This window comes from Myotis yumanensis, unplaced genomic scaffold (genome assembly GCF_028538775.1).
Source record: "Myotis yumanensis isolate MYYU_CA2020_CCGP unplaced genomic scaffold, mMyoYum1.0.hap1 SCAF_11, whole genome shotgun sequence".
NCBI classification, from domain to species: Eukaryota; Metazoa; Chordata; class Mammalia; order Chiroptera; family Vespertilionidae; genus Myotis; species Myotis yumanensis.
In genome coordinates this window covers 19,359,803-19,375,526 of record NW_027223762.1, presented here as the reverse complement: position 1 = coordinate 19,375,526, position 15,724 = coordinate 19,359,803, and the positions used below count along the sequence as shown (strand labels likewise).

General features: G+C 36.8%; 1 protein-coding gene across 7 annotated transcripts in view; it reads left to right on the top strand.

The window, feature by feature from the left end:
• Nucleotides 1–15,724, top strand: part of MAP4K3 (mitogen-activated protein kinase kinase kinase kinase 3) — a 118,781-nt gene that overhangs the window by 90,256 nt on the left and 12,801 nt on the right. For all 7 annotated transcript variants that reach the window (XM_070429070.1, XM_070429071.1, XM_070429068.1 and 4 more), the window contains 9 exons: nt 329–488; nt 1,841–1,953; nt 5,575–5,616; nt 7,699–7,783; nt 9,798–9,877; nt 11,253–11,313; nt 11,397–11,514; nt 13,475–13,533; nt 14,531–14,634. In XM_070429070.1, coding sequence (XP_070285171.1) covers nt 329–488; nt 1,841–1,953; nt 5,575–5,616; nt 7,699–7,783; nt 9,798–9,877; nt 11,253–11,313; nt 11,397–11,514; nt 13,475–13,533; nt 14,531–14,634 — 822 coding nt within the window. The remainder of the gene's footprint in view (nt 1–328; nt 489–1,840; nt 1,954–5,574; nt 5,617–7,698; nt 7,784–9,797; nt 9,878–11,252; nt 11,314–11,396; nt 11,515–13,474; nt 13,534–14,530; nt 14,635–15,724) is intronic.

The window sequence follows — 15,724 nt, the reverse complement described above, 5'->3', positions numbered from 1 at the left end:
TGTTTAAAATAAAAAGAGACTCATTTAAATTGGAGATAAGAAAGACCAGAATATTTTTATTTGGCAAGTCTAAGTGGGAAGGCTTGTAAGGAATTAATAGAAAGAGGTCTCTTTTTTTTTTTTCCTGAGAAAGTATTTTAGTGTATAATTTTAAAATATGTATTGAGATCATCTGAATCAGATAGTTGAATAACCTTGAAACTCTGCTAGTATACACAGTTTAAAAGCTTCTGATATATAATAATATTTACTTTAGTATTTTTTATGTTTAATGAAACATGAGTAATTTCATGTTTAATCATTGGTGTCCTTTTCTGTATTATTTCAGCCTAAGTCCATATTCATACCCCAGGAAACTCATTCTACTGAGGATGATAATCAAGGAACAATCAAGAGGTGTCCCATGTCAGAGAGCCCAGCTAAACCATCCCAAGTCCCGCCTAGACCACCACCTCCCAGATTGCCTCCACAAAAGCCTGTTGCTTTAGGTAATGGGGGAAGGGAGGGTGAAATAGGTTTTCATACCGTATGAAAAAAATGGAGGGAATCTTTTAAGAGATTATTTGAAATTCCTTTGAGGAGGGAAGAAGGAAGGCTATAGCTCTAGAGATGTTTTCTGCCTTTTGCTTCATGGTTTAAAGTGTTTTTATGACAGGATGACCTGTGGCCTAGTTTGGGATATTTTGCTTCTTGTTTTTTTTTTGTTGTTGTTGTTTTTGTTAAATATATTTTAGTGATTTTTTAACAGAGAGGAAGGGAGAGGGATAGAGAGTTAGAAACATTGATGAGAGAGAAATATCGATCAGCTGCCTCCTGCACACCCCCCACTGGGGATATGCCCACAACCGCGGTACATGCCCTTGACCAGAATCGAACCTGGGACCTTTCAGTCTGCAGGCCGACGCTCTGTCCACTGAGCTAAACCAGCCAGGGCTTGCCCCTTGTTTTTTATTTCATATCTAGCCTTTCCTCTTTTGGAGAATTGTTTATGTCCATTTCATCATTTATCTGTAGTTGGGCAACAAAAGAAATTTAAATTCTAAACAAACAAGGAAAATGTGTATTGATTGTAGGGCACTTCTGTTTTAGTAAAAGGATATTTTGGCTAACTCCTTTGTTTTATTTCATTTAATCATTTAAAAAATCATTTAATAATAGAGGATGCTGTGTTAATACTGTAAAGTTTCTTGCGTATTATGCAAAAGAAGTTGTTAAAAAAAAAGAGCAATGAAAGTTTCTTTGATAACATACTCTAAATTGCTCCTTTCCTGAAAGTGTTTCTTTTTTGTCTTCTTAACACTAATAATATGATACAACCTGAATTTAAATTTGCCCATATGATCCTAGCCGGTTTGGCTCATTGGATAGAGCATCAGCCTGTGGACCAAGGGTTCCGGGTTTGATTCAGGTCAAGGGCACATACTTTGGTTTCAGGCTCCTTCCTGGCCCAGGCCCTGGTAGGGTCTCCTGCAGGAGGCAACCAATCAGTGTGTTTCTCTCACATTGATGTTTCTCTCTGTCTTTCCCTCTCTCTTCTACTTAAAAATATCCTTGGGTGAGGATTAAAAAAATAAGTAAGTAAGTTGGGTGAGGATTAAAAAATAAGTAAGTATGTGAATAAATAAATAAATAAATAAATAAATAAATAAATTTGCCTATATGAAAGAAATAAAGATATAAGTATAAGAGCACATATGTAAGACTTCTTAATTCAGTGCTAAATATTCTAATTGGGTGATCCCAAATGAAGGCTGAAACTTTCACAGAGATGTTTTTCTTTCCTACATTTTCTGAGTGAAAGTTAGTCCTTTTTTTAATATATTTAAACATCTTATTGAAGGAAATGGAGTGGGCTCCTTCCAGTTAAATGGTGAACGAGATGGATCATTATATCAACAACAGAATGAACATAGAGGAACAAACCTTTCAAGGAAAGAAAAGAAAGATGTACCAGTAGGTATTTATATTCATAAAGTCTACTTGTATTTGTTTTCTTTTTCACTACTAGGTTAGGTTTGCAATTGTAATTAGTGAGCTACAGCAATTGTATGTTTTATAATTAGTTATGTTGGTATTTTAGTGTATTAATTATAATAATATGAATTGTTTAAATCTTTAAAAAAAGTAACTTTGCTCTATGGTAAACTTGAATGATGGCTTTCTATTTGAATTATTTAGGCCAATTTGTGACCTGCATGCAAGTAAACACTTAGTCTTCTTGTGATTGTTCAGAAAATAGCTATTGTTTTTTTCATTGTTCCTTAAAAGTCCCTTTTACAGTGTCAGGAAGTTTGGGAAACAAGGACATGGACAGATAAGGAAAACTATAGCTTCTAGCCTAGGATAAATTTCTAACTATAGATTATGCAGTTTGTGATATTACTACTCTTACTTGGAATAGCTAACAAGGAAGAAAAATTAAGATTATTTTCTAGTAGATATCACTTCAAGAAAGATGAAATTAGCTGTAGAAGCTATCTGTTATAAATGCAAGATAAAACACATAACATAACTATCCTATCTAATAAAAGGGTAATATGCAAATTGACCGTAACAGCAGACCAATCAGTTGCTATGACGCACACTGACCACCAGGGAGCAGACGCTCAACTCAGGAGCTGCCCCCTGGTGGTCAGTGCGCTCCCACAGGGGGAGCTCCACTCAGTCCCAAGCCGGGCTGATGGCTGCAAGTTCAGCAGCGATGGCGGGAGCCTCTCCTGCCTCCTCAGCAGCACTAAGGATGTCCAACTGATGGCTTAGGCCTGATCCCCCGGGGATCAGAGCCTAAGCCGGTAGGTGACAATCCCCCAAGGGGTCCCAGACTGCGAGAGGGTGCAGGCCGGGCTGAGGGAACCCCCCCACCCCCCCCGAGTGCACAAATTTTCGTGCACTGGGCCTCTAGTTAAAACATAAATAGTATTTATCGGGGAGATTAAAATTTTTTTAACATTTGTAAAGAATTTGCTCTTCATCATCAGAAAGCAAATCTGTTGTCATAGAACTTAAAACAACAAAAAATTCTTAAAACCCCCAATTCAGCGGATGCCAATACGATCATGAGATGAGACAGTATTTTTGAAGTCTTAGTGTATACTAGTATTTGTTGTTAGTTTTATAGAAATTTATAGTACTTTTAATATATTTATGTGCATATACCTGTGGTTTTGCACAGTAAACAGTGTTGAGGCTTTGTACTATAGTTGTTTAACTGTTAAAGAATTCACAATAGAATATGACATACTGTTTTTAATAATTCAATTAAGGCATTTGACTAGGGTTGTCCATTTGTAATTTGTGAAATTTATGACATTTTTAGCAAAAGGGTAAAGTATCCTTCAGAAATGGGTTTAATAGAGTCTTTTCTACTGAGCAGTGCCTTTTTTGCTTTCATCAGTTTAAATTTTAGCAGCCCTGCTAATGTAGTACAAAAATGTAATGGCTCTGCAAAGTATAATAACCTTGAAAGATGTATACATTTTATTATATGTGCATTTTTAATTTGCTTTTCTGTTACCTTATTTAAGAAGTATAAGAAACTCCTAGTTAAACTAACATCTTAATAATTCTGAAATAAATATTTCATGATTGTATCACAGGATAAACAGTATCCATGATATACTGAAACATGATTACCATTTGTGCAGCTTATTGGAATTATTTACAGCCAATTCTGTTAGTACTTAAATCGAACAGTTATAACATTCAGAGCTCCCTAATTAAAAATAATGTTTCACAAAATAGATGATAGAAGGTAATTTAGGAACATAAATATAAAAATAAGTACATAGAGTACTTGCCAAATGGAAAAAATATTATCAGAAATTTGTGGCAGTAACAGGCTGTATATTCTCATAAACGGATCTACAAAGTAAAATTGTATATAGTCAATTTCAGAAGTGTCTAATAGTTACTCATATAAGTGGTACTACACAGAATATTTGTATCATATCACAGAATTATGAAATCAACAGCAGCTTTTTAGTTAATTTTGTTGTATCATTTAAATAGTTCTGATTTATGTCAGATGGAGAGAAAAATACAAGTCATTCCTTAAAAAGCTATTCAGGTTAACCTTGAAAGAAATCTAGACTTTAATACAATTTATACTTAAAGTATATTCTCTCCCAAAGAGATTCTTTCTCCAGGGGACAAATCATATACTCTAGAAATGTAGCTCCTTGGGAAAACATCTAATATTCTTGAGAATATTGTAGGTGAGCATATGTGCTATTTTTGCTCTTGTAATTATCAGTATATGCTGACCAATGGTTAATATATTTGAATAAATCAAAATGTAAAACTTCAATTAATAAAATACATTGTGAGCAAAGTGAAGATAATCTACAGACTAGAAGAACACATTTGTAATATATATATTAGATACTGTATTCAAATCTAGATTATATCAAGAACTCCAGCTAATAGATAAGAAAAAGGTAACTTAGTAAAAAATACATGAAAAAAAAATGTACAGAAGAGCAAATACAGAGAGCCAATAAACATTTTTTTAGAAAGATTCTCAACCCTCCTAGAAATCAGAGGCATGCAAATGAATGACAAAATATTTTTTACTAATCAGTTTGATAACAAATGTTAAGTGTCTGTGAGACTATAAGGAACCAGTACTCTCATGTATTACCGGTGGGTGTGATGTGATGTGGGCACTGTGAAAGTTTGGCAGTCGGTATCCACTAAAATGTAAAAGGTACAGATCCCATGTTCCAATAGTTTTATTTCTCACGTTATACCCTAAAAAACATTCACACAGCTCTGGCCAGTTGCTTAGTGGTTGAGCGTTGGCCTGGGGACCAAAGGGTCGTGGGTTCAATTCCTGGTCAAGGACACATACCTCAGGTGCAGATTCCTCAGCTGCTTAAGGGCAAGTACAGGAGGCAACCAATTGATGTGTCTCTCTCACATCAATGTTTCTCTCTCTCTTCTCCTCCCTCCCTTCCACTCTCTGGAAATCAATGGGAAAAAAGTCCTTGGATGAGGTTTAAAAAACAAACAAACGTTCATACATTGCATAGTAAGGTATAGGCAAGGGTGATGGCTTCCATATTGTTGTTACAGTAATGAATTGAAAGTAACCTAATTACTCAATACCAATTAGGGAATAGCTGAATTATGTCATAGTCATGCTGTGCCACAGTTAAAACAAATGCACCAGATCTGTATGTACTGGTATGAAATGCTGTCCAAGGCCCAGTATTAAGGCAAAGAACAAGTTGCACTTTAGTGCATAACTATTATTGTTCTTAAACACACACAAAAACAGTACTTTCTGTGGGGGCATTTATATGAATATATACAAAAAGTCTGGAAGGATACACAAATACATGAGTGCATATAATTGGCTAGAGAAAGTTTTGGAAGGATAGACACTAACCTGGTTTTGTGAGGCACAGGTACTAGGAATAAGTGGACTGTGGGAGATTTATAGGGAACTTCAGCCTTATCTACAGTGTTTTGTTTTACAAAAAGAATGTATTTGTCTATTTTATTCTAATATGTGTGTTTGTTATGCCAAACAGCAACAAAAGAGGTGTAATCATGCATGTGTTCTTTTTCTAGAAGCCTATTAGTAACGGTCTACCCCCAACACCTAAAGTGCATGTAAGTATAAATATCAAATAGCTGAAGTTTTCAAAGTAAATATAGTGATAAACAATTGCTCATATGTGTACCTTTGGTTAGATCATTTGCCTATTTGAAAGAACCTCCATGATTGTTGAAAAAATCTATAAGATTGGTAATTTTAATATTTATTACATCTAAAAAGTAGTTTTCCAAATAAAATTATGATAAAACTATACATTTTAAAGTTCCTTTATTCCAAACTTTATTAATAACTTCCTTGCAGATACTGTTGAAGAAATGTGAAAAAGGCATATGGATATAATAGGAAGTACAGGATGTAGATACAACACTTTTTCTAACATGTTTTCAATTATCAAAACATTGAATTTTAGGGTAAATGTCTTAGTCACCCAGATCACAAAACGTCACCTAACTCTAATAAGACCTACAACTCTAACGAGACCAACAGTTAGATCTTAGATGTCCTATAATGTGCTCTGCTGTAGGTGGTGGTTTTTTATTAGACCATACTGTCCTAGGATTAAAATTATTTTAACTCAGTGTGGCTTTAGGTTAGTACAGACAGACTACATTTTCACTTCTACAAAGCGATAATCCAAAACTGCCTAACACTCGATGTCCATAGTTTTTCTAGTTTTTAACCTCCCAACTATACTTTTCTAGCCTTTTTACTTTTTAACTTTACTTTTTAATTAGTATAAAGATCTAAATAACTATTTATATCTTACAAAATAAAAGAAGCTTTGAATTTAAAGAGCTCCCAAGTCTAGCGGAGCTATGTGTACAGTAAGGATGGCATTTCCTATCTGGCTACAAGATAGAACTGTTAGGCAGGTATGCCGTTCACGGGGCGGAGCTGGTGAGTAGGGAACGCCAGACAGGGCCAAGTGACCACTCCACTTACGGCTGAGACTCGTTTGTTTTGTAGCCCGTTTTGTCGCGAGGGTTTTTAGAGGGTTTGGCATTACTTTAACATACGACTTTTGGTAGCTATCTGAATGGATAATTTGATTATTTGTTAGCAAAGCAATATAATCTCTGCCCTACACCATAAAAACATTTTTTAACAGTATACTGCCACCTCATGGTATTGCCTGGCTGTTATTCTTTTTTTGGTACAAAAGCCTTTGAAATATTGGTTGGTATGTTTTTGAGGATAAAGGAAATCTTAAGATGTATATATTTTAGGTTAATATTTTTAATCCATTATAGTCAACTAGTGATGTGTTTTCTCAGCGTACAGGGTGGGGGCAAAAGTAGGTTTACTGTTGTGATTACACGAAACACAAGAGTTTATTCCTGTATGATTACTTATTAATGTTTATGTTATATTGCATACAAACAACTGTAAGCCTCCTTTTTCCCCACTCTGGATTATCTCCACTTTTGTAAAGAAAACATTAGTGATATAAAATGAAGCACATGTTCTTCCGACCAAATATTTGTATGTTCTTTTTCTCACAAGTTGTTGGTAGTAAACATGACTAAATGAGAAAGCATTCTTAATTGTGTTTATTCTTACCTGAAAATTAATGTTTTACTCTTTGAAGATAAAAAGTTAAAATGAGTGATACTGATTTTCATTATAAGGTACTTTCTGAAAGATTTGTAAATGGCCTCAAATAAATATCAACATCAAAGAATAAAGCTTTTTCTGTTGAATCCTTCCAGGGAAAATCATCAGATTGCTCAATTTTTTTTTAAAGTGAGTTTGTATGTTTTGAGATTGAATTACATGTATGAATTTTTAAATCAATCATACTTCTTTTACTTTTTAATACTAAATTCACTGATTTTAGGCTCATAGAACCAAATAAGAAAATTTTTACCTTTGTAGAGATTATGATTTTCTTCTTACCAAGGAATATTATATTGCTCTTGATATGTAAGTAATATTTCCATACATAAACTATTGTTCAGAATTGCTTGCTATCACTGCTTCGTTTATTTGAGAAGATAGGGAAAATAAAATAACTCTTTTAAGTAAAATCTTGTGTCAGTTGACACTCACTGTTGTGCCTGGACCCTTTGAGGTACCACTGTAAGGCAAAGGACTGTGGCTTGGTAGCTTAATTTGTTTATTCTTCATTTTTCTAGATGGGTGCTTGTTTTTCAAAGGTTTTTAATGGGTGTCCCTTGAAAATTCACTGTGCAACATCATGGATAAACCCCGATACCAGAGGTAGTACTATATGTTTTTATCTGTTATCTTTCTAATTGTTTTTTAAAGTTGAGGCCATGAAAGCATTTGATTTTATTTATTTTCTGAATCTTTCTGAGAAAATTTTTGTTACAATTAAAAACATTTTTAAGGTGAATTTTTTTTATGCTATTAGCAGTGCTTGAGGTGACACATGACATTAAAATTTTACTGTGTAGCCCTGACTCAGTTGGTTGGGCATCATCCCATACACACCCAAAGGTTGCTGGTTCAATTCCTGGTGAGGGCACATGCCCAGGTTCCGGGCTCAATCCCTGGTAGGGAATGTGCAGAAGGCAGCTAATCAATGTCTCACTCTCACATCGATGTTTATCTCTCTCTCTCCCTCTCCCTTCTCTCTCTCTAAAAATCAATAAAAAATCTTTAAAAAAATTTTTCACCATGCAGTCCCTATATCAATATAGTGAAGCCATGCACTCTCTGCCACCTTAATTTCCTCCAAGAAAGTTTCTTCCTTTCTACAGCACAATCATTCAATATCTGTGCTTTAGACACGGCCATTGCTAAAGGAATTTAACTACTGAGGATTCAGGATCTGGTGACCACTTTAGAGGATCTCTCACCTTAAAAGGGTCATAATAACAATAGTTGTCCTTAGGCACTAAAGATTATAATATCTGTATCTTAATAACTATGTAAGATTTTCTCTCTCTCTCTCTCCCTCTCTCCCTCTCTCCCCCGCCCCCTCCCTCGCCCGTCTCTCTCTCTCTCTCTCTCTCTCTCCCTCTCTCCCTCTCTCCCCCGCCCCCTCCCTCGTCCGTCCGTGTCTCTCTCTCTCTCTCTCTCTCTCTCTCCCTCTCTCCCCCGCCCCCTCCCTCGTCCGTCCGTGTCTCTCTCTCTCTCTCTCTCTCTCTCTCCCTCTCTCCCTCTCTCCCCCGCCCCCTCCCTCGTCCGTCCGTCTCTCTCTCTCTCTCTCTCTCTCTCCCTCTCTCCCTCTCTCCCTCTCTCCCCCGCCCCCTCCCTCGTCCGTCTCTCTCTCTCTCTCTCTCTCTCTCTCTCTCCCTCTCCCTCTCTCCCTCTCTCCCTCTCTCCCCCGCCCCCTCCCTCGTCCGTCTCTCTCTCTCTCTCTCTCTCTCTCTCCCTCTCTCCCTCTCTCCCTCTCTCCCCCGCCCCCCCTCCCTCGTCCGTCTCTCTCTCTCTCTCCCCCTCTCCCCCTCGCTCCCCCCTCTCTCTCTCTCCCCCTCTCCCCCTGGCCCCCCCCCCTCTCTCTCTCTGTCTCTCTAAACCTTAAGAATCCAAGGTATAGGTACTTTCATTTCACAGGTAGAGAGAATGACACTCAGAGGGTCCCAGCCATTCGGTGGTAGAGCTGCAGCTCGAAGCCAGTTCAGTTGTCTGACCACAGCCTGTGCCTGTAAATACCAGAACTAATCCTGAACACCGGGCAGTGCTGGAGTGCTCATGCATTCTGAGTTGTTCTCTGTACTTCAGTTTAATCTGGAGAAGCGTATGTTGTAAAAACAGACCAAACAAGACCATGACCGAACTTCTGGTATTTTCTAGAAGATACCAAGTACTCTAGCAAGTATCCAAGTTTTAGTGAACTTCTAAATGGGCACAAGTCAGTTCTTTTTTTATATCAGTGCTTATAATAGTAATAGTCCATTTGCACAAATTTCGAATCTGTATCAGCTGTTCTTGATTTACATTCTGTCAGTTGTACATAATCCTAAGGAATTTTAAAAAAGGAACCAGATTCTCTGCCAGTCCTTAGCACCCTCCGGTGGGTGAGAAGTCCAGCTTGCCACTCTTCAAAATGTTTTTTACATAAAAGTTTCTTCACTGCTTTCAGGGTAATATTTGCATATAATTCAGTTCATTAAGTTAGAGTGTCTAACCACTTATACACATTAAAATAAAAAATATGTAATTCTTATCAATCAGTTATTTTTTCCTAATGCATATTTACTCAATTTTAGACCCTAAATTTAAAGTGGTATATCTCAAAATCAGTGAATTATTTTTGTCATTTCAGATCAGTACTTGATATTTGGTGCCGAAGAAGGGATTTATACCTTGAATCTTAATGAACTTCATGAAACATCAATGGAACAGGTATGTTATTTTGTGTTTTTTCTTATTATTAATTGTTAAGTTATTATAAGTAGACAATAGATAAGAAATAATTTAAATTCTGTGATTTGCTGCCTCTCATTCATAAAACCTTTATAGAGCATGTTCTATTTACTGGATACTGAAGACATTCATATACCAGTCCTTACCCTTAAGGAGCTCATGATCTAATAGAGGAAACAGACACATAAACCAATAACTGCACCACACAGTTAGATGTGGTACAAGGTAGAGGCCACAGAGGCAGAAGTCACTAGCACCTCCTGGGGGGAGATGGGGAGAAACATTTGAAATGGACCATAAATGACCATGAGTAGAAGGTTGCAAGAGAGACAGAGGTTAATGTCCTTACAGGCCTTGATATGTTTCCTCACTTACTTCTTCATTCTCTCCATCCCCCACCCTCATCCCAATCTATTTTGGAGTAGCCTAGTAGGAATTTCCAGAGCAAAGCCAGTAGCTAAGCTTATTAAATCAGAATGCTTTGATTACACTCATCAGTGGTTCTCAAACTTCACTGTACATCAGAATTACCTGAAGGGCTGGTTGAAACAGATTGCTGGGCCTACCTTCAGAACGTCTATTCAGTAAGTTTGGAGTGAGGTCCAGGGATTTCCATTTCTAACAAATGCCCAGGTGATGCTTATGCTGGGGCAAGGACCACTTTGAGACCCACTGATGCTCATGATGAAGTATCCAAATGAGAGCAGTGATTTTTTTCTTCAAAGTACATGGACTATGTTCCATAAAATTCCCTTTGCCCTAAAAACTAATCACTTTCAAGCTTTCAGGGATGTCTCTCAGTTCTTAAGTACTAGATTTCAGTAATGAATTCCATATATGTATCCTTCATAATTGATAAGTTTTTATCATATTCTCTCAGCCATTTTCCTCTGCGCCTATGTTCCACTGCACTGTGATCCTCCTGTCCTTCTGTTCCAAAAGCCCTGCGTGTTCATATGCATACATAAGAACATTTTGGGGGAAGTACACAAGACAGTCTTAGCTATCTAACCCTAGAACCAAAATAAAGGCATAGACACTGTTTGAAAATGTCCTTTTCCAAGGAGTTTGGGATTACCTAGTCCTTATCATAAACCAGGCTCGAGCTAATCATAGCAAGTGAAGACTTAGATAATGAAATTGCACTGCTAATTTATTGTTTCCCTCCCATATAAATGAGCATGTATGTGTGTCATCTTGTTTTAAATGCCTTGTAAAATGAATTTCTATTCAAAATAAGTTTCTGTTTTAAAAACTGACCTATTGATATGACAGCTTAGGTTAATATGCACATATTACATTGCTGTTACCTAATATCCTTTGTAAACCTTGTGTTTTTGGTTTTTTTTATCAGCTATTTCCCCGAAGGTGTACATGGTTGTATGTAATGAACAATTGCTTATTATCAATATCTGGTAAGTCTTTTAGTATTTAAGAACCTTACAGTTGTTCCTATTTATATTATTAGCTTTTATGTTATGTTTATTTTTCTCTACAGGTAAAGCTTCTCAGCTTTATTCCCATAATTTACCAGGGCTTTTTGATTATGCAAGACAAATGCAAAAGTTACCTGTTGCTATTCCAGCACACAAACTCCCTGACAGAATACTGCCAAGGTAACTGTACATCTAATTGTTTGCATCCTTAAACATAACATGTTGTCACTCTAATAGGTAGTTATACTATAGAAGTTGAAAAAGCACTCAGTTTAGGTTAGTAGAAATTAGGTATAATGAAAAATTATAAGAAGTAATGCATTTTCACACGTGTTCTCCTTTATGATCTTTCAGATTCTGGCAGTCAGTTAATCCTCCTGGGTTTTGATGATTCAGTAACCTAACCCCTTAGTGAACCTTGGGAGCCGGGGAACAAGTTCACAAGTGTGAACCAGGAACGTTATGACACCCATGGAGATCTATCAGGGGCTTGGTTCAGATTTTTAAAACTCTCAAAAGGACTTTGGTTCAAGCAGTTTGCTTAAGGATGTGGGAATTTTTGTTTTGCTTTAAGCTGTATGAAACTCCGGCATAAATAAAAGGGGCATTTTTTATAAAGTATCAGTCATAAATTAGATTACTTGATAAATGTAAAATTCTTCCCAGTATAGCTTTGTTACCAGCAAAACACAACTCTTATTTTAAAAAAAATAAAATAAAATGGTGCGGAGTAATGACATCTAATCTATGACACATTTAAAAGTTTAAATATGTGTACAGACATGGAGGAGAATAATTTGAGGATTGTACCACTTGGTATATTAACTTTTATTATATTAACTTTATATTATAAAATTATATATAGCAGTCTTATTAACTTTTATTATAAAAGATATTTGACTGTTTTTTTTATTGTAGTTTAAAAATATCATTTTAAATGGATTTTTGCACAGTAAATTTGAATATTTGCAAATCTCCTAAAGTACTTTGCAGAAAATCTACATCCCACTTTTTCTGAGTAGGGAAATAAAAATGTCTAAATAAAAAGTTCTTATGGCCCTAGCGGGTTTGGCTCAGCGGATAGAGCGTCGGCCTGCGGACTGAAGGGTCCCAGGTCTGATTCCGGGCAAGGGCATGTACCTTGGTTGTGGGCACATCCCCAGTGGGGGGTGTGCAGGAGGCAGCCAGTCAGTGTTTCTGTTTCATTGATGTTTCTAACTCTCTATCCCTCTCCCTTCCTCTCTGTAAAAAATCAATAAAATATTTTTTTAACAAAGTTCTTATGAATTGTCTTAGTGATAAGACAAATTTTTACATAGCCTAAATTTATTATATGTGCTAAAAAGATCTTTTCCCAGTTTGTGGCTTAGCTTTTCACTTTCTCAGTGGTAACTTTTTGTAAACCAGAGTTCTCAATGTGTTCAACAAGTTCACTCACCAAATCAAATGCCACCTGTAGCTTGAGATGCCTCTGTGGAAAAATTTCAATTAAAGATTATCAGTATTTTCCTGTATGATTTGTCCTCTCTGCATTTTTTAAAGAAATCCTGAGGTCATCATCTTCTACAGTCTAAATATTTGATAGTTTTGTTTTTCATATTTAAACTTTAATCCATTTAGAATTGATTAAAGGGGGAATTGAGAAAGGGATCCAATTTACACTTATCTATCTCTATAAATATAAAAGCCTAAGCAACCAGTAGTTATGATGCGCACTGACCACCAGGGGGCAGATGCTCAATGCACAGGGATAGAAACATGGAATAGACAGATGAATCTCAGAGGGAAGGGGTAAGGGGAAGGGTGGGAGGAGATTAACCAAAGATCTTATGCATACTAGAGGCCCGGTGCACAGATTCGTGCCCCAGTGGTGTCCCTCGGCCTGGCCTGTGGGGATCAGGCCGAAACCAGCAGTCCAACATCCCCAAGGGGTCACTGATTCAAGAGAGCACAGGCCAGGCCGAGGAACCCCACTGGGGCACGAATCCGTGCGCCGGGCCTCTGGTTTTTAATAAATGACCTATTATGTCAGCACCAGTTTTGGAAAAACTAATTTCTTCTCCACTGATCTAGAGCAGTTTCATTATCATATACTCACTTTACCTACATGTATTATATATTAATTTTCATTTACATTTAGGAAATTTGCTGTATCAGCAAAAATCCCTGAAACCAAGTGGTGTCAGAAGTGTTGTGTTGGTAAGTAAACTGTCCAATCATGTGTGGTTCTTCTGCTTCACAAAGTGGAAAAGAAAACACGAAGGGGCTTATTTTTAAACCGAGTGTAAAAAGTACTCCAGGGCATTCTGCCAGCAATAGGTTTTTCATCCCTCCACACACACACCCCCCCCCCCCCCGCCCCGCCCGAAGTAACAAATGTCTTGAATTCTGTCTCCATGTAAACTAAACCTAATATAATACCTTGCACAAAACAGTTGTTTTGCAAATAATTTATTGACTGGATAAATGGAGAACGTAGGATAACTTTTTATTACAGCACTTTATGACACCCTATTTTTCAAAGGACCTGTTATTTACCATTCACCATTGTGCTTTGTAATGGCTTATGAGACTGCAGATAGTCAGTCAGCATATATTTTAATACCTTTAATTGTGAAACCTTATGCTGTGATGGTTGAATTTCCCTATTTACATACTTCTATCCCAAATTCCTCACTCATCCCATAATAACTAGCTGTTTTATTTGCATATAGCAAAAACAAAAAAAAAATAGTTTTCTTCCCTTAAAAAACTCTTTAGACAATGCAGTTTTATTATTTTTAAATCTGTATTTTGAGATGTGATTTATGTCATCGTATTGTTATAACCAAAGCATTACTGCCTCTGAACATTACTACCAAAAGCACCCTGAATCACTAGTCCCTAAATGTGCTATAGCCTGTCAATTTGGCAACTTCTCCCCAAATCTTCCTGCTACCTTAAGACCTAAGTCCTTCTTCTGGCCCCCAGGTCTCATAACTACCAGCAAATTCATGTGTGCAGACAAACAAAAATTGTGCAAGTGATGAGAGAGTTTCATGCTGTTCCCTGAGGCAGTATTTCTTTTGCATCCTGTAGTTTAACTAAGAAATTGAACTGGCAGCCAGCTTTTGTTTGTTTGTTTTTGGAGCATGTAACTATTATCGTAAGGACTTTGTATCATAAGAGAACTTACTATATTTTTTTGCCTCGACAGTGAGAAATCCTTACACAGGCCATAAATACCTATGTGGGGCACTTCAGACTAGCATTGTTCTATTGGAATGGGTTGAACCAATGCAGAAATTCATGTTAATTAAGGTAAGCATGAAAGTCAACCTAAGTCATTCTTAATATAAAAGCTGAGTTAAACCCAATTTCCTGTTCTTTCAAAAAATTTTTTTTCCCAGTTAATTCTCAAGTTAACTTAATGATTTTGGATTATGTGGCAAGGTAGTGGAAATCTGCCCAATTGTAAGGAACTCACTTGGCCTGAAAAAGGTTTTGAAAGACACTAGAGCAGCAGTTCTCAACCTGTGGGTCGCGACCTCTTTGGGGGTCGAATGACCCTTTCTCAGGGGTCGCCTAAATATATCCTGCATATCAATTATTAACATTATAATTCATAACAGTAGCAAAATTACAGTTATGAAGTAGCAACGAAAATAAATTTATGGTTGGGGGTCACCACAACATGAGGAGCTGTATTAAAGGGTCGTGGCATTAGGAAGGTTGAGAACCACTGCACTAGAGAAATAGTGTAGGGATATGGCAGTAGGAGCTAGAAATAGTGTCTGGCAAATCTATGTATAGTCTGATAGGGTCGAGAATATGTGCTAAAAGAGCAGGGAAATGCTTGAGTATGTTCTCTGCTTGACCTGCTCCATCACAGTTTGGCCGAGGGAGGACGGGGATGCCGTATGAGGGGGAAATTATTTATTTCGATTATATTCCTACCTGTTAATTTGCCCAGGCTTTCCCTTGGATAGTTGTTTTGTTTTATTTTGTTTTGTTTTGTTTTATGCCTGGGCTTCTCTAGAATCTTGAATTAATGAATATATGTTTTAATATTTTATTAATTTTTAGAGAGAAAGGAAGGGGGGAGAGAGAGAGAAACATCAATGTGAGAGCAGAACATTGAGGCCGCCTCCTGCACACCCCCGACCTGGGACTGAGCCCCCAACCAGGATCCCCCTTCAATGCATGGGATGATGTCCAACCAGTGCTAGTTAATGAATATTTTTAAAAATATTTAGTATTACTCAGCTATAACTTAAATTTGAGGAAAAACTCTGTGAAGTACAGGCTTAGTCACACCAAGGAAATTCCAAATGGATTTTTTAAAGCTCGTTTCTTTGCTACTTTATCTAGATTAAGTTATTAAACCTTTCACTTCGGCTTCCTTAGTCAG